At 45.8% G+C, this 27,312-nt stretch overlaps 1 protein-coding gene across 1 annotated transcript; it reads left to right on the top strand.

Annotated features, from left to right (window-relative positions):
* The first annotated feature begins 606 nt into the window (after positions 1-606).
* Positions 607-25,822, top strand: TMEM176B (transmembrane protein 176B). The gene is made up of 7 exons (XM_060782827.2): positions 607-714; positions 6,053-6,348; positions 13,829-13,966; positions 15,328-15,381; positions 17,189-17,413; positions 17,692-17,802; positions 23,985-25,822. Exons 2-7 carry the CDS (start codon positions 6,091-6,093, stop codon positions 24,078-24,080), a joined length of 882 nt encoding a protein of 293 aa, XP_060638810.2. The 5' UTR covers positions 607-714; positions 6,053-6,090; the 3' UTR covers positions 24,081-25,822.
* The last annotated feature ends 1,490 nt before the right edge of the window (positions 25,823-27,312 follow it).

Genomic DNA, 27,312 nt, shown 5'->3' with positions numbered 1-27,312 from the left:
CTAGAGTTGGACGAGACCTCCTGGGCCATCATCCAGTCCAACCCCATTCTGCCAAGAAGCAGGAATATTGCATTCAAAGCACCCCTGACAGATGGCCATCCAGCCTCTGCTTCAAAGCTTCCAAAGAAGGAGCCTCCACCACACTCCGGGGCAGAGAGTTCCACTGCTGAACGGCTCTCACAGTCAGGAAGTTCTTCCTCATGTTCAGGTGGAATCTCCTCTCATAGAATCCTAGAGTTGGACGAGACCTCCTGGGCTATCATCCAGTCCAACCCCATTCTGCCAAGAAGCAGGAATATTGCATTCAAAGCACCCCTGACAGATGGCCATCCAACCTCTGCTTAAAAGCTTCCAAAGATGGAGCCTCCACCACACTCCAGGGCAGAGAGTTCCACTGCTGAACAGCTCTCACAGTCAGGAAGTTCTTCCTCATGTTCAGGTGGAATCTCCTCTCTTGTAGTTTGAAGCCATTGTTCCATGTCCTAGTCCAAAAGACCCTGTCCTTTCTGTCCCAAGCCACTTTGGATCTATCCCTCCCTCTCCTAGACAGAGAGAGGGAGGGATGTTCTTCCCGGAATCCGAGAGGGAAATTCCCCAACCAGGTGACGTCACACTTCCTCCTCCTCCTTCTCTTGGTTTCAGACCAAGGCCAGATCCAGCCAAGCAGCAGTTGCCTTTTCTCTTCCTTCTCTTCCTTGGTGGAAGGCATTGCAGGTGAGGAGGGGGCTTCCTTTTCCAGGGGTCCCACCCCCCTCTTCCTCTCTCCCTTTCCTTTGAGCCTGGAGGTGGGGTCTCCTTCCTTTTATGGGAAGCTAGCTTAGGGGCCCAGCAATGCCCAGGAATGCTATTTCCTTTGGGAAATTATGCCCTGGACCCCTCAGAAATACCACATAGGGCTCCCTGGCTCAATATGGATGGACTACACCTCCCATCATCCCCCCTTTTTTTTCTGGACCCCCACTTGTATTCAGAGCTGGTGATGGGGAGGGGGATGTGTGCCAAGTTTGGTCCAGATTCAGCATTGGCTCATATCTCTCTAAGGATGTGGGTGGGCTGCAGCTCCCATCACCCCCTGCCACTGCCCACAAAACCCAGCAGTCCTTCAAGGTGGTCATTGAGGGGGGTCTGTGTGCCCATTCTGGCCCAGATCCATTGTCTGGAGGAGTCACAGGTCTCTCTGGATCAGGAGCCATCTTGGAAAATGCATACGTAGATAGATAAGTAGATACTATGACTTTTATTTATAGAGATATAAATAAACTTTAGATGAACTTTATTTATAGAGATATACGCATTTTTAAAACTTCACTGAAGCGTGGGGTTGTTAAGCCGCCTTGAGCCTCCACAAAGAGAGAAAGTAGTCAATAGAGTTGCTACTAATAGACAGATGAGAGGTATACATTGTATGCAACAATGCAACACAGTCACAATTCAGTCCAAAACATTGCCTCGCCCCAAATTACAGGCCTTTGCAGACTCCATCAGTCCTTTTGCTGAGAAGTGATCCCTTGTTGCCTCATTCTCTGAGCCGTAGGCATGTCTTCCTCTAGTCCAGGGATGGGCAAAGCCAGGCCCAAAGACCAGATGTGGCCCCTTGGGCTCTTTTCTCAGGCCCTCCTCTCTCTCACCGTCCTACCCTTCCTTCTCTCCTTCCTTCCTCCTTCCCTTCCATCCTTTCATCCATCTTTCCCTCTCTCCTTCTTTCTCCTTCCTTCCTTCCTTCCTTCCTTCCTTCCTTCCTTCCTTCCTTCCTTCCCTTTTCTTCCTTCTCTCTTTTTCTCCCTCTCCTGCCTCTTTCTTTCTCCCTGTTCCCTTCTTCCCTTCGTTCCTTCTCTCCTTCCTCCCTCCTTCCCTTCCATCCTTCCTTCCCTCTCTCCTTCCTTCCTTCTCTTTTCTGTTTTCTTCCTTCTCTTTTCTCCCTCTCCTCCCTCTTTCTTTCTCCCCCATTCCCTTCCACCCTTTCATCCTTCATTCCTTTTCTCTTTCCTTCCTCCTTCCCTCTCTCCTTCTTTCTCCTTCCTTCCTTCCTTCCTTCCTTCCTTCCTTCCTTCCTTCCTTCCTTCCTTCTCTTTTCTGTTTTTTCCTTCTCTTTTCTCCCTCTCCTCCCTCTTTCTTTCTCCCTCCATTCCTTCCACCCTTTCATCCTTCGTTCCTTCTCTCCTCCCTCCCTCCCTCCTTCCCTTCCATCCTTTAGTCCTTCCTTCCCTCTCTCCTTTCTCCTTCCTTCCTTCCTTCCCTTTTCTGTTTTCTTCCTCTCTTTTCTCCCTCTCCTCCCTCTTTCTTTCTCCCCCATTCCCTTCCATCCTTTCATCCTTTGTTCCTTCTCTCCTTTCTTCTTCCCTTCCACTCTTTCATCCTTCCTTCCCTCTCTCCTTCCTTCCCTTTTCTGTTTTCTTCCTTCTCTCTTTTCTCCCTCTCCTACCTCTTTCTTTTCCCCGCATTACCTTTCACCCTTCCTTCCTTCCTCCTTCCCTTCCACCCTTCCTTCCCTCTCTCCTACCTTCCTTCCCTTTTCTGTTGTCTTCCCTCTTTTCTCCCTCTCCTCCCTCTTTCTTTCTCCCTCCATTCCCTTCCACCCTTTTATCCTTTGTTCCTTCTCTCCTTCCTCCTTCCCTTCCAACCTTTCATGCTTCCTTCCTTCCTTCCTTCCTTCTCTCCTTCTTTCTCCTTCCTTCTTTCCCTTTTCTGTTTTCTTCCTTATCTCTTTTCTCACTCTTTCTCCCCATTCCCTTCTACCCTTTCATCCTTCATTCCTTTTCTCTTCCCTTCCTCCTTCCCCTCCACCCTTCCTTCCTTCCCTCTCTCCTTTCTCCTTCCTCCCTTTCCTTTTCTGTTTTCTTCCTTCCCTTTTCTCCTTCTCCTGCCTCTTTCTTTCTCCCCCCATTCCCTTCCACCCTTTCATCCTTAGTTCCTTTTCTCCTTCCTTCCTTCCTTCCTTCCCTCCTTCCTTCCCTCTCTCCTTCTTTCTCCTTCCTTCCCTTTTCTGTTTTCTTCTCTCTTTTCTTTCTCCCCTGCCTCTTTCTTTCTCCCCCATTCCCTTCCACCCTTTTATCCTTCACTCCTTCTCTCCTTTTTTCCTCCTTCCCTTTCGTCCTTTCTTCCTTTCCCTCTCTTCTTCTTTCTCCTTCCTTCCTTCTGTTTTTTCCTTCTTTCTTTTCTCTCTCTCCTCTCCATTCTCTTCCGCCCTTTCATCCTTCGTTTCTTCTCTTTCCTTCCCCTTTCTCTTCTTTACATTCTTCCATTCCAACATTTCGTCCTTCCCTCCTTTTTGTCCTTCCTTCTTCTCTCTTTTCTCCCTCTCTCCCTTTCTACTTGCTTGCTTGCTTCCTTCTTTCCTTCCCTTTTCTCTTTTTCCTCTCTTTCCTTTATCCTTCCTTCCTTCGTTCCCTTTTGTCTTTGCTTCCTCCTCTCTTTCCTTCCTCCTTTCTTTTCTCCTCCCATCCTTCCCGTCCTCCCTTTTGTTTGTCCTCCCTCCTTTCCTTCCATCCATCCATCCATCACCAGGCATCCAGTTCTTCTAGCAGGTTAGAAAGTGTGCCCTTGCCTGCTCTAGTCAGTTAACTGAAACCTGGCTTGACCTGAGCCTGGTTCAGATTTGCTCTTGCTACAAATGGGTTGTTGTAGGTTTTTTTCGGGCTATATGGCCATGTTTTAGAAGCATTCTCTCCTGATGTTTCGCCTGCATCTATGGCAAGCATCCTCAGAGGTTGTGAGGTGTTTTGGAACTAGGAAAATGGGTTTATATGTCTTTGGAATGTCCAGGGTGGGACAAAGGACTCTTGTCTGCTGGAGCCAACTGTGAATGTTTCAACTGACCACCTTGATTAGCATATAATGGCCTGGCAGTGCCTGGAGCAAACTTTTGTTGAGAGGTGATTAGATGTCTTTGTTTGTTTCCTCTCTGTTGTTGTGCTGTTGTAATTCTTGAGTTTGCTCTAGGCACTGCCAAGCCATCAAATGTTAATCAAGGTGGTCAGTTGAAACATTCACACCTAGCTCCAGTAGACAAGAGTCCTTTGTCCCACCCTGGTCATTCCACAGATATATAAACCCCTTTTCCTTGTTCCAACAGACCTCACAACCTCTGAGGATACTTGCCATAGATCAGTGGGGGTCGCCATCCCTGAAGGGGTCGCGAGGGGGTATCAGAGGGGTCGCCAAAGACCATCTCAGACAGTATTTTCCGTTGGTCATGGGAGTTCTGTGTGGGAAGTTTGGCCTAATTCTATCGTTGGTGGGCTTCAGAATGCTCTTAGGTAGTAGGTGAACTATAAATCCCAGCAACTACAACTCCCAAATGTCAAGGTCTATATTCCCCGAACTTCACCAGTGTTCACATTTTGGCATATTGAATATTCGTGCCAAGTTTGATCCAGATCCATCATTTTTGAGCCCACAGTGCTCTCTGGATGTAGGGGAACTACAACTCTAAAACCCAAGGTCAATGGCCACCAAACTCTTCCAGTATTTTCTGTTGGTCATGGGAGTTCTGTGTGCCAAGTTTGGTTCAAGTCCATTGTTGGTGTAGTTCAGAATGCTCTTTGAATGTAGGTGAACTATAAATCCCAGGAACTACAACTGCCAAATGACAAAATCAATCCTCCCATCCCAACCCCACCAGTATTCAAATTTGGGCATATTGGGTATTTGTGCCAAATTTGGTCCAGTGAATGAGAATACATCCTGCATACCAGATATTTACATAACGATTCATAACAGGAGCAAAATTACAATTATGAAGTAGCAATGAAAATAATTTAATGGTTGGGGGTCACCACAACATGAGGAACTGTACTAAGGGGTCGCGGCATGAGGAACGTTGAGAACCACTGCCATAGATGCAGGCGAAACGTCAGGAGAGAATGCCTCTAGACCAGTGTTTCTCAACCTTCCTAATGCCGTGACCCCTTAATACAGTTCCTCATGTTGTGGTGACCCCCAACCATCACATTATTTTCGTTGCTACTTCATAATTGTAATTTTGCTACTCTTCTGAATCGTTATGTAAATATCTGATCTGCAGGATGTATTTTCATTCACTGGACTAAACTTGGCACAAATACCCAATACACCCAATATTGACTACTGGCAGGGTTGGAGGGGTTGATTTTGTCATTTGGGAGTTGTAGTTGCAGGGATTTATAGTTCACCTACAATCAAAGAGCATTCTGAACTCCGCCAATGATGGAATTGAACCAAACTTGGCACACAGAACTCCCATGACCAACGGAAAATACTGGAAGGATTTGATGGGCACTGACCTTGAGTTTGGGAGTTGTAGTTCACCTACCTCCAGAAACTCAAACAATGATATATCTGGACATAACTTGGCACAAATACTCAATATGCCCAAATGTAAACACTAGTGGAGTTTGGGGAAAATAGACCTTGACATTTGGGAGTTGTAGTTGTTGAGATTTATAGTTCACCTACAATCAAAGAGCATTCTAAACTCCGCCAATGATGAAACTGAACCAAACTTGGCACACAGAACTCCCATGACCAACGGAAAATACTGGAAGGATTTGATGGGCACTGACCTTGAGTTTGGGAGTTGTAGTCCACTTATATCCAGAAACTCAAACAATGATGGATCTGGACCTAACTTGGCATGAATATTCAATATGCCCAAATGTAAACACTAGTGGAGTTTGGGGAAAATAGACCTTGACATTTGGGAGTTGTAGTTGTTGGGATTTATAGTTCACCTACAATCAAAGAGCTTTCTGAACTCCGCCAATGATGAAATTGAACCAAACTTGGCACACAGAACTCCCATGACCAACAGAAAATACTGTTTTCTGATGGTCTTTGGTGACCCCTCTGACACCCCCTTGCGACCCCCCTGGGGGTCCCGACCCCCAGGTTGAGAAACACTGCTCTAGACCATGGCCATATAGTCCGAAAAAACCTACAACAACCCAGTGATTCCAGCCACGAAAGCCTTCGACAGCTACGAAATGCTTCCTGTTCTGACCTCAAACCCATTTCTTTTAATTTCTCCTCTCTGTTGTGTTCACAACCCGCCTCTCTCTGTGTCTCTCTCCTTCAGGACCTTCTCCTTGTCCTCACAAGACCCCATCCGGTGTCATGGGTCTCCCCAGCGTGGCCAAAGAAGAGGAGGGGTCTGCCAAGGTGACCCTGGAGGGCAGTGGCGACAAGAGTGGCCCCACCACCATCCACATCCACATCAACCAGGAGTCCTGCCTGACCTCCTTTTGGAAGGCTGTTCAGCACATCCGGCGCCCCTCGCCACCCAAGGAAACCGGGGTGACCGAGACCCCTTTGGCCCCCAAGGATGGACCCAGGGCCAGGGCTGGATCGGATGGAGAGCAGAAAGTGCTGGGGGTAAGGAGCAGATAGAGAGAGGGGCACGAGAGGAGTGAGGGTCAAGTGAGACGGGGCTTGGGGTTCTTGTGTGGCGGGGATTTGTGAGTGAGGGCAGAGCACTCTGGACATGCTCAGAGGCATCTCTCCACAAGCTCTGGGTGGGAATTGGGCTACATTAAGCTCACTGGTGGCACAGTGGGTTAAACTGCTGAGCTACTGAGCTTGCTGACCGAAAGGTCACAGGTTTGAATCCGGGGAGCGGCGTGAGCTCCCGCTGTCAGCCCCAGCTTCTGCCAACCTAGCAGTTCAAAAGCATGCAAATGTGAGTAAATCAATAGGTATCGCTCCTTCTGCCGGAAGGTAACGGCACTCCATGCAGTCCTGCCAGTGGCCACATGGCCTTGGAGGTGTCTACGGACAACGCCGGCTCTTCAGCTTCGAAATGTACGTGCGCACCAGAGTCGGGCACAACTAGACTTCATGTCAAGGAAAAACCTTTACCTTTACCTTTAAGCTCTTGGCTTGGATGCTCTGTGTCATGTTAGACCCATGGTTCTCAACCTTCCTAATTGCCGCGACCCCTTAATCCAGTTCCTCATGTTGTGGTGACCCCCAACCATCACATTATTTTCCTTCCTACTTCATAATTGTCATTTTGCTACTGTTATGAATCGTCATGTAAATATCTGATATGCAGGATGTATTCTCATTCACTGGACCAAATTTGGCACCAGTACCTGATATGCCCAAATTTGGAGGGGGAAAGGCATTGATTTTGTCATTTGGGAATTGTAGTTGCTGGGATTTATAGTTCACCTACAATCAAAGAGCATTATAAACTCCACCAAGGATGGAATTGAACCAAACTTGGCACACAGAACTCCAATGACCAACAAGAATCTTAATGTAAATATCTGATATGCAGGATATATTCTCATTCACTGGACCAAATTTGGCACCAGTACCTGATATGCCCAAATTTGGAGGGGGAAAGGCATTGATTTTGTCATTTGGGAATTGTAGTTGCTGGGATTTATAGTTCACCTACAATCAAAGAGCATTCTGAACTCCACCAAGGATGGAATTGAACCAAACTTGGCACACAGAACTCCAATGACCAACAAGAATCTTAATGTAAATATCTGATATGCAGGATATATTCTCATTCACTGGACCAAATTTGGCACCAGTACCTGATATGCCCAAATTTGGAGGGGGAAAGGCATTGATTTTGTCATTTGGGAATTGTAGTTGCTGGGATTTATAGTTCACCTACAATCAAAGAGCATTATAAACTCCACCAACATGGAATTGAACCAAACTTGGCACACAGAACTCCCATGACCAACAGAAAATACTGGGTTTGGTGGCGTTGACCTTGAGTTTTGGAGTTGTAGTTCACCTACATCCAAAGAGCGCTGTGGACTCAAACAATGATGGATCTGGACCAAACTTGGCACGGCACTCAATATGCTGAAATGTGAATCTTGGTGGAGTTTGGGGAAAATAGACCTTGACTTGAGGAGTTGTAGTTGGTGGGATTTATAGTTCACCTACAATCAAAGAGCATTCTGAACTCCACCAACATGGAATTGAACCAAACTTGGCACACAGAACTCCTATGACCAACAGAAAATACTGAAAGGGTTTGATGGGCATTGACCTTGAATTGTAGTTCACGTCCATCCAGAGAACAGTGTGGATTCAAACAATGATGGCTCTGGACCAAACTTGGAATGAATACTCAATATGTCCAAATGTGTACACTGGTGGAGTTTGGGGAAAATAGGCCTTGACTTTGGGATTTGTAGTTCACCTACAATCAAAGAGCATTCTGAACTCCACCAACATGGAATTGAACCAAACTTGGCACACAGAACTCCTATGACCAACAGAACATACTGGAAGGGTTTGGTGGGCATTGACCTTGAGTTTGGGAGTCGTAGTTCACCTACCTCCAGAGAGCACTGTGGACTCAAACTATGATGGATCTGGACCAAACTTGGCACAGATGCTCAATATGCTGAAATGTGAACACTGGTGGAGTTTGGGGAAAATAGCCTTGACATTTGGGATTTGTAGTTGCTGGGATTTATAGTTCACCTACAATCAAAGAGCATTCTGAACCCCACCAATGAGAGAATTGGGCCAAACGTCCCACACAGAACTTCCATAACCAATAGGAAATACTGTGTTTTCTGATGGTCTTTGGTGACCCCTCTGACACCCCCTCACAACCCCCCCAGTGGTCCCAACCCCTCGGTTAAGACAAGCAACATAAGACTCAAACCAAGTTCCAATATGAATACCTTGGCAGCCCACAACAGAAGACCTTTTGGGCTTGATAGTGTTAGCGCACGCCAGCCATTGGGTGTGAGATCAATTCCAGGGTCAGAGTCCAGACTAGCGTGGTCACACCCAAAGTCTATACAGCAACAAACAGCAACCGGAAATCCAGTCCAAAGACAACAAAGCCGAAGGCAGCAGAATCAGTGATTGAAAGCGAAATGCTAAAACACAGAAGCCAAGGGAGAGTCCTGAGTCAACAAGGCCGATAGAGCCCAGAATTACGCCACAAAGGAAAGTGTTTTCCACCTGCAACAATGCTGAAGACTTCAGAACCTTTTCTCTCATGTTCTCAGGTGTTGCCTGTGTGGATCCCCCTTCCCTGCTGATTGGGGAGAGTTGTGGGTCGCAGCACACTCACGGCTGTATTCTAAAAGGAACGGTGCACTCACCCCTTCCTCAGCCTGCTCTGAGCATGAGCCAAGAGCGTGATGCAGCAGCTGAAAAAGCCAATGGGATTTATTTTATTTAGCATGTCATCAGCAACCAGACATTTGTATTACATTTTAAACAAAATCAAACAAACAAACAGACAAAACACAGAATTTGCAAGCTTGGTAGTTGATTAAATGTCCTTTGACCAGTATCTGGCCCCTTGGAGTGCCTCTGGTGTTGAAGCAATGAATTCCTCCATTGTGCATCATGTGGCAGGGCTCAGGTTGCATCGCAGCAGGTGGTCAGTGGTTTGCTCTTCTCCACACTCGCATGTCAAGGATTCCACTTTGTGGCCCCATTTCTTGAGGTTGGCTCTGCATCTCGTGGTGCCAGAGCGCAGTCTGTTCAGCGCCTTCCAAGTCACCCAGTCCTCTGTGTGCCCAGGGGGGAGTCTCTCATTTGGTATCAGATTCTGGGTTTGAGCCTGCCACTTTTGGACTCTTGCTTCCTGAGTCTCTCATTGGGTATCAGCCATTGGGTTTGAGCCTGCCACGTTTGGACTCTCGCTTGCTGAGGTGTTCCAGCGAGTGTCTCTGTAGATCTTAGAAAACTATTTCTTGATTTAAGTCGTTGACGTGCTGGCTGATACCCAAACAGGGGATGAGCTAGAGATGTCTCTGCCTTGGTCCTTTCACTATTGGCTGCCACTTCCCGGCGGATGTCAGGTGGTGCAATACCGGCTAAGCAGTGTAATTTCTCCAGTGGTGTAGGGCGCAGGCACCCCGTGATAATGCATGTCTCATTAAGAGCCACATCTGCTGTCTTAGCGTGGTGAGATGTGTTCCACACTGGGCATGCATACTCAGCAGCAGAGTAGCACAGCGCAAGGGCAGATGTCTTCACTGTGTCTGGTTGTGATCCCCAGGTTGTGTCAGTCAGTTTTCGTATGATGTTGTTTCTAGCACCCACTTTTTGCTTAATGTTCAGGCATGCTCAAGTGGCATTCCTTCCCAGATGATCCTCAGAGCTTGGGATGCTTGTCTGTTCTTAAGACGAAAGGCACATGTCTGTGTTTTGGATGGATTAGGGATCAGCTGGTTTTCCCTATAATAGGCAGTGAGAGCACCTAGAGCTTCGGAGAGCTTCTGTTCTACCATCTCAAAGCTCCCTGCTTGAGCAGTGATGGCACGATCATCAGCATAGATGAAGCTCTCTGTCCCTTCTGGCAGTGGCTGGTCATTTGTGTAGATAGCCTGAAACCAATGGGATGCTGGGCTGCATCAAAAGGTGTCTAGACTAGGCATGGACAAACTTTGGCCCTCCAGGTGTTCTGGACTTCAACTCCTACCATTCCTAACAGCCTACCGGTTGTTGTAGGTTTTTTGGTCTATATAGCCATGTTCTAAAAGCATTCTCTCCTGATGTTTCGCCTGCATCTATGGCAAGCATCCTCAGAGGTTGTGACGTCTGTTGGAACTAAGAAAATTGGGTTTATATATCTGTGGAAGGTCCAGGGTGGGGGAAAGAACTCTTGTCTGTTGGAGCTAGGGGAGAAAGTTTCAATTGGCCAGTTTGATTAGCATTTGATGGCCTGAAAGTTTCAAGGTGTGGCTTGTTACTACCTAGGGGGATCTTTTGTTGAGAGGTGATTAGCTGTTCCTCATTGTTTCTTGTCTGAGGTTCCCCTGTGTTTGAGTTTTTATTTACTGTTATAATTTTAGAGTTTTGAGTGTGGACTGTTTCAACAGAAAGGAATAAACCAGAAAATGAAGAAAATCTGGCTACCAGTATTAAAAATCTCTAAAATTGTAACAGCAAAACAATACTCAACCACAGGGAAACTCCAGAGAGGAAACAATCAAGGACAGTTAGTCACCTCCAAACAAAGGATTCCCCCAGGCACTAACAAGCCACATCAAACAACTGCCAGGCCATCAAATGCTAATCAAGGTGGTCAATTGAACCATTCCCCCCTTCCTTCAACAGACAAGAGTTCTTTGTCCCACCCTGGACATTATTCCACAGATAAATAAACCCAATTTTCCTAGTTTCCAACAGACTTCACAATATCTGAGGATGCCTGCCATAGATGTAGGCAAAACGTCAGGAGAGAATGCTTCTAGATCATGGCCATATACACCGAAAGCTTGGCCAAGGCCTTCAGCGTTCGGCCAGACCTCGTTAGATAAGGATGAGAGGCATTCAGGGAAAACGACACCAATTTCTGAGTCTTAATGAGGGGATATAATGTTCCAACTATGGAAAATATAGTCAGATGAAGCATCGTTTCAGAACCCTACTAAGTTCTTGTTCTTGTCTCATGAAAGCCTTGCCTGGAACGTTTAAGGATTTCTTGCTGAATGGTTTGACTCTTTGTCTCTTGTGATGACCTAGTCATGCCTTGGATAAATGTTTCCCTGTTTCTTTGGATTTTATTAGAGAAGTCTGGACTTTGTTTTTGAACTTTGCTGAACCATACCTTGGACTATGTATTGTCGAAAGCTTTCATGGCCAGAATCACAAGGTTGTTGTAGGTTTTTTCGGGCTATATGACCATGGTCTAGAAGCATTCTTTCCTGACGTTTCGCCTGCATCTATGGCAAGCATCCTCAGAGGTAGTGAGGTCTGTTGTAACTAGGGGAAAGGGTTTATATATCTGTGGAATGACCAGGTGGGACAAAGGACTCTTGTCCGTTGGAGCTGGGTGTGAATGTTTCAACTGGCCACCTTGATTAGCATTTGATTGCCTGGCAGTGCTTGGGGGAATCTTTTGTTGAGAGGTGATTAGATGTCCTTGTTTGTTTACTCTCTGTTGTTGTGTTATTGTAATTTTAGAGTTTTTTTTAATACTGGCAGCCAGATTTTGTTCATTTTCATGGTCTCTTACTTTCTGTTGAAATTGTCCACGTGCTTCTTGTGGATTTCAATGGCTTCTCTGTGTAGTCTGACATGGTGGTTGTTGGTGTGGTCCAGCATTTCTGTGTTCTCCAATAATCTGCTGTGTCCAGGTTGGTTCCTCAGGTGCTCTGCTACGGCTGACTTCTCTGATTAAGTGAGTCTGCAGTGCCTTTCATGTTCCTGGATTCGTGTTTGGGCAATGCTGCTGCTGCTGCGTTTGGTGGTCCCTATGGAGACTTGTCCACATCTGCATGGTATACAATGGTAGACTCCTGCAGAAGTGAGAGGATCCCTCTTGTCCTTTGCAGAACGTAGCATTTGTTGAGTTTCTTGGTGGGTCTGTGGATAGTTTGTATGTTGTGTTTCCTCATCAGCTTCCCTATGCGGTCAGTGGTTCCCTTGATGTATGGCAAGAACACTTTTCCTCTGGGTGGATCTTCGTCTTTACTCTCGTGGCTTGTTCTCGGTCTTGCAGCTCAAATGCTAATCAAGGTGATCAGTTGAAACATTCACCCCTAGCTCCAGCAGACAGGAGTCCTTTGTCCCACCCTGGTCCTTCCACAGATATATAAACCCATTTCCCTAGTCCCAACAGACCTCACAACCTCTGAGGATGCTTGCCATAGATGCAGGCGAAACGTCAGGAGAAATGACTCTAGAACAGTGGTTCTCAACCTTCCTAATGCCGTGACCCCTTAATGCAGTTCCTCATGTGTTGGTGACCCCCAACCATAACATTATTTCCATTGGTACTTCGTAACAGTAATTTTGCTACTATTATGAACCGTAATGTAAATACCCGATATGCAGAATGTATTCTCATTCACTGGACCAAATTTGACACAAATAGCCAATATGCCCAAATTTGAAAACTAATGGGGTTGGGGGGGGGGGGGATTCATTTTGTCATTTGGGAGTTGTAGTTGCTGGGATTTATAGTTAACCTATAATCAAAGAGCATTCTGAACTCCACCAACAAAAGAATCAAGCCAAATTTGGCACACAGAACTCTCAAGACCAAGAGAAAGTACTGAAGGGTTTGTTGGGCATTGACCTTGAGTTTAGGAGCTGTAGTTCACCTACATCCAGAGAGCACTGTGGGCTCAAATAGTGATGGATCTGGACCAAACTTGGCACAAATACTCTATATGTCCAAATGTGTACACTGGTGGAATTTGGGGAAAACAGACCTTGACATTTGGGAGTTGTAATTGCTGGGATTTATAGTTAAGCTATAATCAAAGAGCACTCTGAACCCAGCCCAAAATAGATCTGCACCAAACTTGGCACACTACCGACATGGCCAACATTAACTACTGGTGGGGTTGGGGGGCTGTTTTTGAATTCTGGGAGTTGTCATTCACCAACACCAACAAGGATGAGAACAGGCAGAGAGATCTTCAGCCTTCTCTGCCAAAACAGTTCCTAAGACCATCAGAAATATGTGTTTTCTGATGGGTCTTTGGCGACCCCTCTGAAACCCCCTCACGACCCCCCCAGGGGTCCCGACCCCCAGGTTGAGAAACACTGCTCTAGAACATGGCCATACAGCCCGAAAAAATGTACAACAACCCAGTGATTCCGGCCATGAAAGCCTTCAAGAATACATTCAACATGTAGTGTTTTAAAGTCAGAGGGCTCTTCCCGTTTCTGGAGTGCAACACTTGCGTTCTTTTGCATTTTTCAACTACGTGTGCTGTTCTCTTGTGTTTGCTGAAGTAAAGCACTTTTCATTGACTTTCAACGTTGTATTAAGGCTGTTCTTGAAGGGCAAATCAGGACACACCTGAAGCAGGGTCAGTCTGCATTGGTTTGGGGCTGTGGTCCCTTCCATGCCGCCCTTCCCAGGTGCCCAGCCTTTCTTTGCTTGGCCTTGCAGGGGGCCCAGATCCTCCTCGGCGCATTCTGCGTGGCCCTGGGCTTAGAGATCCTGGCGGGCATCCATCAAGTGGACATCTACGCCTACGTGCCCTTCTACATCGTCCAGAATGGATGCGCCTTCTGGATGGGGAGTGTGGTGAGTATGTGTGTGTATATGGGGTGGGGGTGGGGGTGGCCAGTGGGGATTTCTGGGGGGGGGGGGTGCTCCTGATATCGAGCTGTTTTTAGGAGGGTCTCCCCGGCAGAGGAGATCCCTGACGACTGCACCAAAGAGAGTCCTTAAACCTTGGTGAGGCCAGGCGAAGCCAATTTGAGCGATGAAATATTTATTCAATATTTAAATATTTAAAATAAATATTAAATATTTAAATATTAAATATTTAATTTTAAATATTTAAAATAATAAATCCTCACCAAAGTGGAAGAAGTTTTTTTCAAGCGACCGAGGTGTTTTATTAGCGATTCAGCTGAGATCGGATGCATTGCAGGAATCATTCCACCAAAAGCATACCAATACAGAATTTACTGGCATTTTTATAGAGAAAATACAGCAAAACCTTTTGAAATTCCCGCCCGCCCCTCTCCGCCCGGCTTCGCGCTGATTGGCTGACAGCCCGAACAGCTGGGAGGAGGCTTGGCGGCCCGCCTTGCCCTGGGCCAATCAGCAGGCTTTCCTTGCTTCTGGGGATGGACGAATCAGAAGGGAGCAGGGCGGGAAATGATGGGATTACAGATTTGCCAGCCAGCTGAGGCTTTGTTTTTGGTTGGCAAGGCGCAATCTTCATCTGAAAGGCTTTCCTATCCTTGATGAGTTTTGGGAGAAAAACAAACAGGATTGGGGCGACAGACCTCCAGGGGGTCAACGTTGCCCCATTGTAATTTCAATTATTTTCTTCCTTGTCCTCATGAACTTCCTTCTCCCATCAGACATGCTCAGAAAATGAGATAAAGAAGACACGGCTATTGTTTCATGCAGATGAGTTGATCAACAAAAGAGTTTCAAGGGAGGCAGGCAGAGAGTCCATGATCATTTTGGGAAGGCTGGCAGATGAAACCCCAGCTGTGCTGCAACAGATTCACACTTTGGCCCTTGGGAAACTACAACTCTCACAAAAGGGCAGAAGTCCAAAGATCCAGCCAGTTCCCAAAAAACCTCGTGGGGTCCTTGTTGTTGTCAGTGCCTTGGCAATGTGACCAAGACTTAACCCTTGTTGTGTAGTCTGGTGCCCTTGCCCTTTGCAGAACTATAAGTCACTATCCCTTACTTTGGGGGGGGGGGTCAACATCACTCCCATTAGTGGCACCAGAATAAAAGGGAGCAATTTTTTACTGAACTTGGGCGAGATCTTCCAACTGGGCATCTTGTGGATGGAACTGAACTGGGAAGAAAGCTGTCCTGGGAGTGGAGGGGGGTGGGCATTACGTCACAAGAGAGGGGGCATCTGAAATGAAGGAGAGGAGGGGTTTAGCTTACTTTGCAGTCTCTTTCCTTCGCAGTTCATCGTCGCAGGCATCTTTTCTGTGGTGGGAGCCAGGCGTGGGGGTTTCTGGGTGAGTAAAAGGGATGCGGGGGGGGGGGGGGAGGATGCCTTTCTTGTGGGGAGAGTCCCAGGGTCAGAGGCTGGCATACTGTGCCCAATGCATCACAATTTGAGAAGGAACTTGGACAATGTCCAGAGGAGGGTGACCTAAATGGCCTGGAAGACCATTCCCATGAGGAGCAGCTTGGTATATGTGGAAGGGATCTCAGAGTCTTAGTAGACCATCAACTGAGCACAAAAATCCCATGTGATTCTGGGCTGCATCCATAGATTTCCCATGTTCTTGGTCAAGGGAAGTGCTAGTCCCACTCTGCTCTTCTGCTTTGGTCAGACCTCCTCACCAGTTCTGGGCAAAGCCATTCAAGAAGGAGATGGGCAAGATGGAAAGGTCCAGAGAAGGACCACGAAAATGGTCCAAGGCTTGGAAGCCAAAGATCCCTTTGAGGAGCAGCTGAGGAGCTGCAGATGCTGATCTTGCAGAAGAGAGGGTTATGAGGGGCCATGAGAGCCATAGTCAAATCTGTGAAAGGATGCCCTATTGAGGAGGGAGAAAAGCATGTTCAGATAGATAATGTTGTGGTTCAGCGTCAACTTGATGGGAATGGGAGTGCTGGGAGTGATGGGAATGAGAATAGTGCAGATGTGGGCTCTCAGTTTTCTTCCCATGATTTTAGAGGCAGGCCTGTGTCTTCAGAATCTAGAGACAGGCCTGTGTCTTCACAAGATTGGAATGTAGTTGATAAGGCAGTTGCTGGGAAGCAAGGTCGCGCTGGGCAGGTGGTGCGAAGGAGTTCGCGGCTTGCAGAGAAGTGTTGACCTCATCTGTGGGAAAACTGCTCGTTAACTGCTTGTTTGAAGTTTGCTGTTTTGATGTGTAATGTATAAGTAACCTGCCTTGAAATTGATCCTGTGTCAGTTTCAACGTTGCGATATGGCTTAAGGCTCGCTTTAGCTCCGGCTCGGGGGCTAGAGATTTTGAAAACGGCCTGCTTCATGTAACCTTAAGCTACTTCCTGGTTTTGGCTTTGCTGCTTTGCTCCACGTTTCCTGCTTGAACTCCAAGAGATTGCATTGGATTTTTTACCTTGTACCATTGAACTTTTACTGCTTATACTTTGACTGTTTCAATAAACTTCCTACCTCTCAAGCTTGGCTGGTTTTGTCAGAGAAAGCAAGGTGAATCTATTCTGAGGCACAACAGATAAACCCAATTTTCCTAGTTTCCAACTGACCTCACAACCTCTGAGGATGCCTGCCAGAGATGCAGGCGAAACGTCAGGAGAGAATGCTTCCGGAATATGGCCATACAGCCCCAAAAAACCTGCAACAACCCAGTGATTCTGGCCATGAAAGCCTTTGACAATACAAAAGCATGTTCTCTGCTGCTCTGGAGACTGGCTCTCAATGGAGCCATGGGTTCAAGGTTCCCACCTGAACATTAGGAAGAACTTCCTGACGGCTAGAGCTGTTCAATAGCGGATTATGTTGAAGAGTGGATTAGCCGCTATGGAGTCCTTATGGGCAGAAAGGTGTGGGGGATTAATCAAGTTAACAACGACAATAACGATGTTGATGATGTGTGGTGGAGTCTTCTTCTCTGGATGTTTTGAAGCAGAGGCTGGATCTGTCCCTAGGGCTTTGATTGTGGATTTCTACCTGGCGAAATGGGGTTGGACTAGATGGCCCTTGGGGAGTCTTCCAAATAGAGGATTCTATGACCCTAGCCTTAATTTTGCCGTACCGCTGCTCCACCTCACACACTCCTCTTCCTCACGCTCTTCCTTTGTGCTCTCCTTCTCCTCAACGTCCTGCTCCAGGTCCCTGTGGCCACCTTCTTCAACCTGGCCAGCGTGGTGACGGGCTCCGTGGGTTTCGTGATAACCCTGAACGAAATCAGGTTCTTACAACGCGATTCCTGGTATATTACTGACACTATGTGCCAGAACCTGGAGAGTAGACCCCAAGGATGGCCGGAGGTGACTCAGAGCTACATCCCCAAAGAGGACAACAGCAAGTGCAAGGCGTTTGTGGGATCATTCGTGGTGAGCAATTGGGGGGTGGGCACCTTCTGGGCTGGATTGAGGCCCTCCATGCTTTGACAGGATGCACAACCTTCTGGAAGTCCTGCAATGGGCACACTGGCAGGAATGGGCTTAAGTCCTTTTGCTTTGGGTGGGGTGGTTGGACACGCTCCGGCTCAGAAACACCGCTACACGAAAACTATGTTTCGGAACATGGCGGGCATTTGTTGCTAGTGGGTGGTGTTCTCTGTGATGTTTTGATCTTATTCCCGATCCATTCTGTGTCTTTCTCCCTCCAGATGTTCAACGTTGGAGTGCGGATCATTCTCCTCGTCTTTGCCGGTGTTGCCATTCTGATTTCCCTGTTCGGCCTGGGATACGGCCTCCGGCTCCTGTGCCGCCGCTTCTGGGTAATTGAGGCAGAGGGAAGGACGGAGGGAGCAGGGAAGGAAGGAAGGAGGGTGGGAGGAAAGGAGGAGGTCTGTTTGTGAGAGAACACTGAGTCTCTTGGGAGCCTTTGCAACCCATCGCAGGGAGGACTAAAGCAAGCGTAGAGGAGGACACTTGACCTCCGCAGAGGAAGAAGCCTTGGGTTAGCCCTGAGTGGACCAGCCCTTCCACTCCTGAAAACCTACAAGTGCTGTGTATATGAGCCAGGCCTGTAGCGAGGGGGGGGGGGTGTTAGGGGTTCAACCCCCCCCGAAATGTTTCAGATTTTTTTAAAAAACCTGGTTTACTCATGAATTTTAACTGGTGAACCCAATCCCCCTGCTGCTAAGTCTATGAGATGCAAAAAATCAAGAGTCCCTCCAGAACTGCAAGCACGATCTCAAGCAAATATTGACAATTTATTCACACTGTCATTACTTGCTGCAATAGCCGATGTAGTTGTTCTGGTACAGCTCTACCAGGAGCTCCAACTTTAAATATTTGCTTGCAGTCTTAGGTTTCAGGGACTCTGCAGAGAGGTGGCTTCTTTGGTTGCAGTCATAGGGCAAGTCACCTGTCCATCACTGTTAAGTTTTGGTCCCACCCCTTGCTCAGGGCAATTGGGAAGGGAGCCATTTTTAATTAGTCTCAGTAAGGAAAGCTTATGTATAGGATGTGTGCAAGTTTCCCCTGTACAAAAGCTTCAAGCCTTAAGACCTTCCGGGGGAGAAAGGTCTTAAGAGTCTCCAAAGAATTTCCAGGAAAATTGCCCTAAAGACCAAAGAACTCCAGCTGGAGAACATCTACTGCCTTGCTGGTAGGTCCACTCGACGTTCGAGACGCAGTTCGACCCGGTAGCGGAGCCCACATCAGTAAGGGTTAGATTAAGGTCAGCCTGGGAGAAGTTAAAACGGGGATTTTCCTTTAAAGAAGAAGTTATTGAAGACAGTTGCCTGTCCTTCGTGGGCAAGATTAGGAATTCACCAGTTGCCTAAAAGCTTGGAATCATTTGCTTATCTTTACTGAAGACAAGAGAAGTTTCTGTTTGATGGTTCATTCATAAAAGACTTTGTTGTACTTCTCAAGCCATCTAAAGACTGTTTGTGGTGGAAACCTCTGAGAACTTCTCTTTAGGCTTCCCGCTAGGCAAAGGTTGCACATCCTGTTCTAAAGACAATTCTTTACAGGCCCAGCGCGCGACAGAACAGTAGTGATGCAACCAAGTTGGGGTGGGGGATGTTGAATGCTCTCATTAAGGAGGCCAGACTTGGTGGAGGTGGTTGACAAGGGCAGAGCTGCAAGGTATTAAAGGCTGCTCTGCCCCCTGCTGTGCTCTTTGCTTCGGCGTGAGCTAGGAGGCAGGTTTCAACCCCCCTGTGAAATTTTCAAACAGCCCTCCCCCCAAAAATTTCAACCCCTCCCAAATTTTTTTTCTGGCTATGGCCCTGATATGAGCTTACTGTAACAAACAGGAGGGAAAATACTCAGGAGGTTAAAAAGAAAGGCAAGAAAACCTGACTTGTAGTGTTGCAGATAAAAAGAGTAGATAGAAAAGAAGAGAGTTACCTGACTTTGGGAGAAGAGTCTTCCCTTGAGAAAGAAGCCCCAAAGTGACCAGGCTTCTCCCGTGCAAATCTGCCACTCCCCATAGGTACACGATTTCTCTCCTTCCCATGGAGCAGAGCATGGCGGGTGGAACAGACTCCTCAGGTCTGCCACACTTTGCGCATTATTAGACTGAGCCTTTTATAGGAATATTCTGCTGATGTCATCCCAAAGTTGTAAATTAATGATAGACGTCTTCCATCCTGGCTCCATCTCAGTTTCCTGGCCAGATGCTGATTCTTCTTGGTTAGTGTTAGCCTTGTGTTGACTTCCTTCTTAACATAAGGAATGTTGTAAACATTTGTGTTATCATTGTCACGGTTTTTATCAGAGTTTACCTTTCAGTTCTTATTAGCAACTTTTAATTACAGTCCAGCAAGCAGGTTCAGTCATTGCAGGCCTTAATCTTTTACTGGTGTTCCCAAAATTATCAACTCCATCTGTCACAAGAAATTCAATGTGCAGATTTGATAAATATGAATTTAATACAATGTGTGGGAATGAATGGAAGAATGGAAGGATGTATGAATGGAGTTAATAATTTTGGAGACGTCAGTATAATATTAAGGCCTGCAATGACTAACTACCTGCTTGCTGGACTTGCTAATGAGAAGCTGTGATAAGAACTGGGACAGTGATAACAGAAATGTTTGCAACAATCCTTATGTTAAGAAGGAAGTCAACACAAGCCTTGTGTTTGTCAATACCAATTAAGAAGAGTCAACATCTGGCCAGGAAACTGAGATGGAGCCAGGATGGAAGACATCTATCATTCATTTACAACATTGAGACTACATCAGCAGAATATTCTTATAAAAGACTCAGTCTAAAAATGCTGAAAGTGTGGCAGACCTGAGGAGTCTGTTCCACCCACTATGCTCTTCCACCCGCTATGCTCTGCTCCAAGGGAAGGAGAGAGAGGTGGTGTATTCGGAGTGTGACAGACCTGGGGAGTCTGGTTCACCCGCCTCTCTGCTCCATGGGAAGGAGAGAGATGGTGTATTTGGTGTATCCTATGGGAAAGCATGGTTCTGGTCACCTTGGGGCTTCTTTCTCAAGAGAAGAGGAAGAAGTGCGCTTTTGGAGTCTTGGATTTTGTGCAGGAAGTCAGGTTCTGCTGTACGGAAAACAGAAATCTGGTCCTTGGCATTGTTCTTAGGGAAAGAAGTTTTGGCATTTCGACGTTTTGAAGTTCTGGCGTTATGGAAGTTTTGTAACGATGCGTTGGCAGGCTGCATGAAAGCAGGGTCTGTCCTAAGAGGGGCTTCTCCAAGGAGGGAGAAAAGGATTTGGTAATACTTGGATGCATGTGGATGAATGCGTGTACATGTGTGTGAATGTTGAGTGAAAATGTCATTCGCCTTTGTTTGTTTGTTAACCAATGTAATTGCAAATCCAATGTCGTTGCATAGAATCTGTGTGTCTGTATATCCAATGTCATTCTTTGTCTAAATGTTTTCTGTAATCGGATGTAGCCTCTCACACTGGAAATTGCAATAAAGAGACCCTATGCTTCAAAGTCATTGAAAAGTCATTCATGACACATTTCCAGTGTGGGAATGCGTTTCAGATTACAGAAAAACATACAGAAATACAGATTCTATGCAACTACATTTGGATTCACAATTACATGGCTAACAAACAACCAAAAGGGGAGTTATATTTTCGCTCAGCATTCACGCACATGTACATGCATTCATCCTCATGCATCCAAATATTACCATATACTTTCTGCCTCCTTGGAGAAGCACCTCTTAGGCCAGACCCTGTTTCCTGCAGCCTGCCAAATGCATAGTTCCAAAACTTCCATAATGCCTAAACGTGAAAACACATCCTTTCCCTAAGCACAATGCCAAGGACCAGATCTCTGTTTTCCATACAGCAGAACCTGACTCCCTGCACAAAATCCAAGACTCCAAAAGCGCCCTTCTTCCTCTTCCCTTGAGAAAGAAGCCCCAAAGTGACCAGGCTGCTCCCATGTAGATCTGCCACTCTCCGAATACACCATGTCTCTCCTTCCCCTGGAGCAGAGCATGGCGGGTGGAACAGACTCCTGCATTCTGTCACAATTGAGCATTATTAGACTGAGTCTTTTATAGGAATATTCTGCTGATGCCGTCTCAAAGTTGTAAAATAATGATAGAAGTCTTCCATCCTAGCTCCATCTCAGTTTCCTGGCCAGATACTGGTTTTTCTTGGTTAGTGTTAGCCTTGTGTTGACTTCCTTCTTAACATAAGGAATGTTGTAAACATTTGTGTTATCATTGTCACGGTTTTTATCAGAGCTTACCTTTCAGTTCTTATTAGCAACTTTTAATTACAGTTCAGCAAGCAGATTCAGTCATTGCAGGCCTTATTCTTTTACTGGTGTTTCCAAAATTATCAACTCAATCCATACATCCTTCCATTGTTAATAATAATAATAATAATAAAACTTTATTCATACCCCGCTATCATCTCCCCAAGGGACTCGGTGCGGCTTACATGAGGCCGAGCCCACAATACAACAATACAAGCAATACAAGCAGTAACAAATACAATACAAAGCAATTAAAATAAATCTCATACACAAATAGCATAAACATTAAACAAGGTACAGTGCACATTTAAAATGTACTTGTTCCATTCATTCCCACACATCATATTAAATTCACATTTACCTGCAATGGTATTTTCATGTTAGAGGGAGGGGAAAGTAGCCTCTCAATGCTGGCAGGAAGCAAAACACCTTGAACTACACAGATCTAGGAAACATGGGAAACCAAGGCAGGAGGTCTTCACCACCGGGCTCCTTCTGTCCTTCATTGCGCTAGATACAAACACTGATGCTTGTTTGCTTCCAGCAGCCACACCTGAGCAAACACAGCCTGGCACAAGTTTGTAGTCCTCATCAAGAGACCTGGAATTGAATTAGTTGGCAAGGAAAAGCCCTTGGTTTGCCTGTCACTCTGTTCTCTTCTCCTATCACCTTCCTTGCTGGGCTCGTGCTTCTTATGGACAACCCCTTTCTATACAAAGTACCTGAGGAACAGCATGTAGCCGGGGGGGGGGGGGGCCTTTGGGGGCTTCGAGCATTACCCAAGAAGTGAGTCCAATACCAGTGGTAGTAAAAAAAAATTCCAGCTTCCAAAATAATGACTTCTATATTAAAGGAGATTCTTCATTAACTTGTAACGCCAAGAACAGCAACACTTCCGCTTCCAAAATAACGACTTCTACATTAAAGTAGATTCTTCAATAACTCGTAATGCCAGGAGTGTTATGCCAGTCTTATCTATAATGCTTGAGTACACTAAATAAGACATGAAGCAACATATAGAAAATAGATGCACTAAAATCCCCAAATTAACATTGTTTTGAAAAAAATTGTATACACACGCTTGTCTACTTACATTCCTGATAGTAGCTTTGGCTCTGTTGTGAATGCCTGTCTTTATCTATAATGCTTGGGTACACTAGGTAAGAAATAAAGCAACATACAGATAGTAGATATATTAACGTCCCCAAATTACCAAAGTTTAAAAGAAGTTTCGATACCCACACTTGTCTACTTACATACCTGTTAGTAGCTTTGGCTCTGTTGTGAATGGAGTTCTGTAACGAGCAAATGTAATAGTACCAGAATGGCTCTTAAGTAAGACTGCATCTTACAGAAAACAAGTGTAATCTATTCTACCATTAAGCCCTTGAGGGAAAAGTATTTGTAGTTTGAAAATCCCAAATGACTCTCTTAAATAGGCATCTTTTGACATCTGCATTAGGTGTGGGTGATACTTTCTCCAAAGCACAAAATTTAAACGTATGGTATGTGTGTGCTTTTTCTTGAAAATGTACATATAATGAGGAGTCAGTGGACCCAATCCTTATTCGAGAGTGATGTTCACTTATTCTGATTTTCAGGGGTCTAATGGTCATCCCAACATATAGTAATTTGCAAGGACACTGAATTACATAAACAACTTTATCGGTAGAAAATGTGGTGAAATGATGTAAGGTAATGTTGATATTTAATGTAGGATGTGAAATGTTTTGCCCTTCAAAGATTGAGAACAACAGTCACAATGGGCACAACAAGTATGACCCTTAACAGTCTGTTTTTGGAATGTGGTAGGAGAGTGGCATCTGGTACAAGATATCCTGGGATGCCAAAGTACACCTATAATTCCCACAAAAGTTCCAAAAACATAAGAGACTTAATGATTCATTCACAGTAACTCAAGAACTCAAGACCTTTCGCAGCACCAGGACTTATTAGGACTGGTTGTTTCTATATGCTTTTCTTTATGTCTGTTACTTATTTCGTGGATAGTATATCCTTAGTTGAATTATAATATGAGAATTTTTACTTTTACTACTGTGAATTTTGAAGTCTTTTTGACATAGTAATACAGCATGAAGTAACCTACTCTGAGGCAGAGTTTTGCGAGTCATGCACATACATTGTTGTTTTGTTGGTTGTTGCCATCGATACCTGTGCATTACACAATTACACAGGAAGTGGGCAAAGATCCTTCCTTCTGATGCTGTTCTCTCTTTCTCCTCCTCCTCCTTCTTGCAGGCCAAGGTGGATTACTACAGTGCCCTTGAGGAGCAGGAAACGCCCCCTCCCTGTGGCAATGCTGAAGATCCCGAGAGAGGGGGGCACGCTGCCTGAGCCGCACCCCATGTGCTCCCCTCTTCTTTCTGTGCCTATGCCTTAATTATATTGATGGCCTTTCTGTGCAAATTATGGTGGGGCGCTGTGTAGTTGTAAGCACGTGCAATGCCAATATCCAATGTATCCATTTCTTCCTATTTAGTGGGAAACCCCGTGTGCCCTTCCTCTCTCTGTGCAAATGCCTTAATTATATTGATGGCTTCTCCGTGCAAATTACGATGGGACATATTATGATAAGAGTTAACTTCACACTCGCACAGCATCAGCGCGTTCCAGCAGCTTTCCTCCTGCTCAGCACTTTTCAGTCTTCTGCTTCCACAGTAGACACTTGAGCACATGCCCGGCCATTATCAGTTTTTACCATTGTCTTTCCCCCAGTCTAGATGATATTGCAGACTCACCATAGTATGCAGTATCTTGTCCAAGTAGACAGGTTCTTTAATTGCATATAGTCTTTGACGAATAACATCACAACATCAAGGGGGGGGGGGATATACACTGTACATGGTTTCCTTATACAGTATACAATACATTTACACATAGTAATCCTTGATTGGTTACCAACTAATTGACCCAACCCAAACTCAGGATTGCATCATTGACAATCACTCTGAGTGTTGGGGTTCTGAGGCAGCCTTATTGTTGTGGAAATGGGAATAAGGGATATGCTGCCAAATAAGGAAGGTGAGGGGGGGGGGAGAGTCCCGTGTGCAAAAGTTGAGTGCGGGGCTCTGTGCAAAGGCTGAGTGCGGGGTGCAGCCCCTGAAGGAACCACCTGATTTCTCGGAAATCACATGATTTCAGGGAAATGAGAACTTTCGTTTTTCCAAACTGTATATAAAATGTTCAGCCCACCAGAGGGGGGTCGCTTCCTCAGAAACGCCTCGTTGCGTTGGAGGTGACCAGGCAGCTGCTTGAAACTTAATAAACTGCTTTCCTTTGGATGAATCAAGTTGTCCGTCCCTTTGATTCCTGCCTGCGCTCGCTCAACGGTTGCAAGCCAAGCTTTGGCCGAGGGCCCTATTGGGCAAAAAGGTCTGCTACATTTCAGCCTGAGTTTGAACTTGAACCTGATTCTCTGTTTGTTCCTCCTGATGCTAATGCAAGTATATTTACTGATGCTAGTGGAAATGTACCTTTTGATGCCAATGATCCTGAAATTAGTGAGGAAGAAACTGCTGTAGGTTTGGAAAATGCCAATGTTCCTGAAATTAGTGAGGAAGGAACTTCTGTAGATTTGGAAAATGAAAGTACCAGTGTTCCTGAGAATGTTTCAGAGGGAGACCTTGAACTTTCCCTCCCTTCTGCACCTGTTAACTGTAATGACAACAGAAGGGGCCAAATTTGGGAAGACAGAAGTAAAACACTCAGTTTGCGTCGATCCTCCCGAATTCAAGAATTAAAAACATTGGCTTCAAAAAAGAAGGGCGGTTCACGGAACCGATTCTTGAGTTTTAATTGCCTTACGCCGGGCTGACTGTCTCAGTTCAGGCATCGTTTCAGAATTGATGAAGACCTTGGCAGTTCTCCCGGTTCCCTGGCCATAGTTTGGGAAGATTTCTAGGATATCAAGTACGGTTAGTGGATTGCTAACAGGTTCCAGTATTTTGCAGTGTGGCTTTGGGTTTTGCTTTGTCCATTTAAATTCATGTTTGCTGATTTTGCTGTGGCTTTTGACTTTGCATTTTCCCTTTATTTTGTAACCATTTTTCTTCAATAAAAAAGGATTGTTTTTCACAGCCAAGTGTGGTGGAGAGTTATCTGAGGGCCTCGTTCCCTGCTCTGGATTGCAACCCTGAGTAGGCAAAAACACATTTCCCAAATGATTCCCCACATACAATCAATACATTCTCAGCATTTCCAACAGAAGCTCATTAGCAGTGCATGACTCAATACATAGTAAAACCCAACAGGACATTATAACAAAAGACACAAGGCTGGAGGCTTATTAATATTATTCCCGGGCAGGATGGATCTTCCCAGAGGTTTTCCTTTCCTAAAACAATAAATAAATCCCACTCCTGTGCCTCCAATATGATAGTGAGACGATCATAGAATCATAGAATCAAAGAGTTGGAAGAGACCTCCTGGGCCATCCAGTCCAACCCCATTCTGCCAAGAAGCAGGAATATTGCATTCAAATCACCCCTGACTGATGGCCATCCAGCCTCTGCTTCAAAGCTTCCAAAGAAGGAGCCTCCACCACACTCCGGGGCAGAGAGTTCCACTGCTGAACGGCTCTCACAGTCAGGAAGTTCTTCCTAATGTTCAGATGGAATCTCCTCTCTTGTAGTTTGAAGCCATTGTTCCCTTGCGTCCTAGTCTCGAAGGAAGCAGAAAACAAGCTTGCTCCCTCCTCCTCCCCGTGGCTTCCTCTCACATATTTATACATGGCTATCATATCTCCTCTCAGCCTTCTCTTCTTCAGGCTAAACATGCCCAGTTCCCTAAGCCGCTCCTCATAGGGCTTGTTCTCCAGACCCTTGATCATTTTAGTCGCCCTCCTCTGGACACATTCCAGCTTAGAGTCAATATCTCTCTTGAATTGTGGTGCCCAGAATTGGACACAATATTCCAGATGTGGTCTAACCAAAGCGGAATAGAGCATGGGGAGCATGACTTCCTTAGATCTAGACACTAGGCTCCTATTGATGCAGGACAAAATCCCATTGGCTTTTTTTGCCACCACATCACATTGTTGGCTCATGTTCACCTTCCTGTCCACAAGGACTCCAAGATCTTTTTCACACGTACTGCTCTCGAGCCAGGCATTGTCCCCCATTCTGTATCTTTGCATTTCATTTTTTCTGCCAAAGTGGAGTATCTTGCATTTGTCACGATGATGGATATATGTTATGATGAAGTGAACACTGCTCGTCTTTAAACTTTCTTTTGAATTAAAGCTGCCACCAACCTAAGGTGTTTTAGGGTTTTTTTAAAAAAATACTTGACGTAAACTTTTCTCACTCCTGCCAACACTGCTTTTATCCCTGGCTCCCAAACAACTGTTTGTCGAGAGGAAGTTCAAGTGGAAGCTCGCCTCGCTCCCCGGATTTGAATCGCCAACCTTTCGGCCGGCAAGGTCAGCAGCCCAGCAGTTTAACCACCGGGGGCTCCAGGCTGTGTCCTTATTGGTCTCCATTTTCTTTGAATGGCTGTATTTCAATATACTATTAATAATAAAAGTCCCTTCTTCCTCCAGGCAGAGGCTGGAAGGGCCTCTGTCAGG

This window comes from Anolis sagrei, chromosome 6 (assembly GCF_037176765.1).
Source record: "Anolis sagrei isolate rAnoSag1 chromosome 6, rAnoSag1.mat, whole genome shotgun sequence".
NCBI classification, from domain to species: domain Eukaryota; kingdom Metazoa; phylum Chordata; class Lepidosauria; order Squamata; family Dactyloidae; genus Anolis; species Anolis sagrei.
Note: the sequence above shows the minus strand (reverse complement) of the source record. Positions and strands in the feature narration are given on the sequence as shown.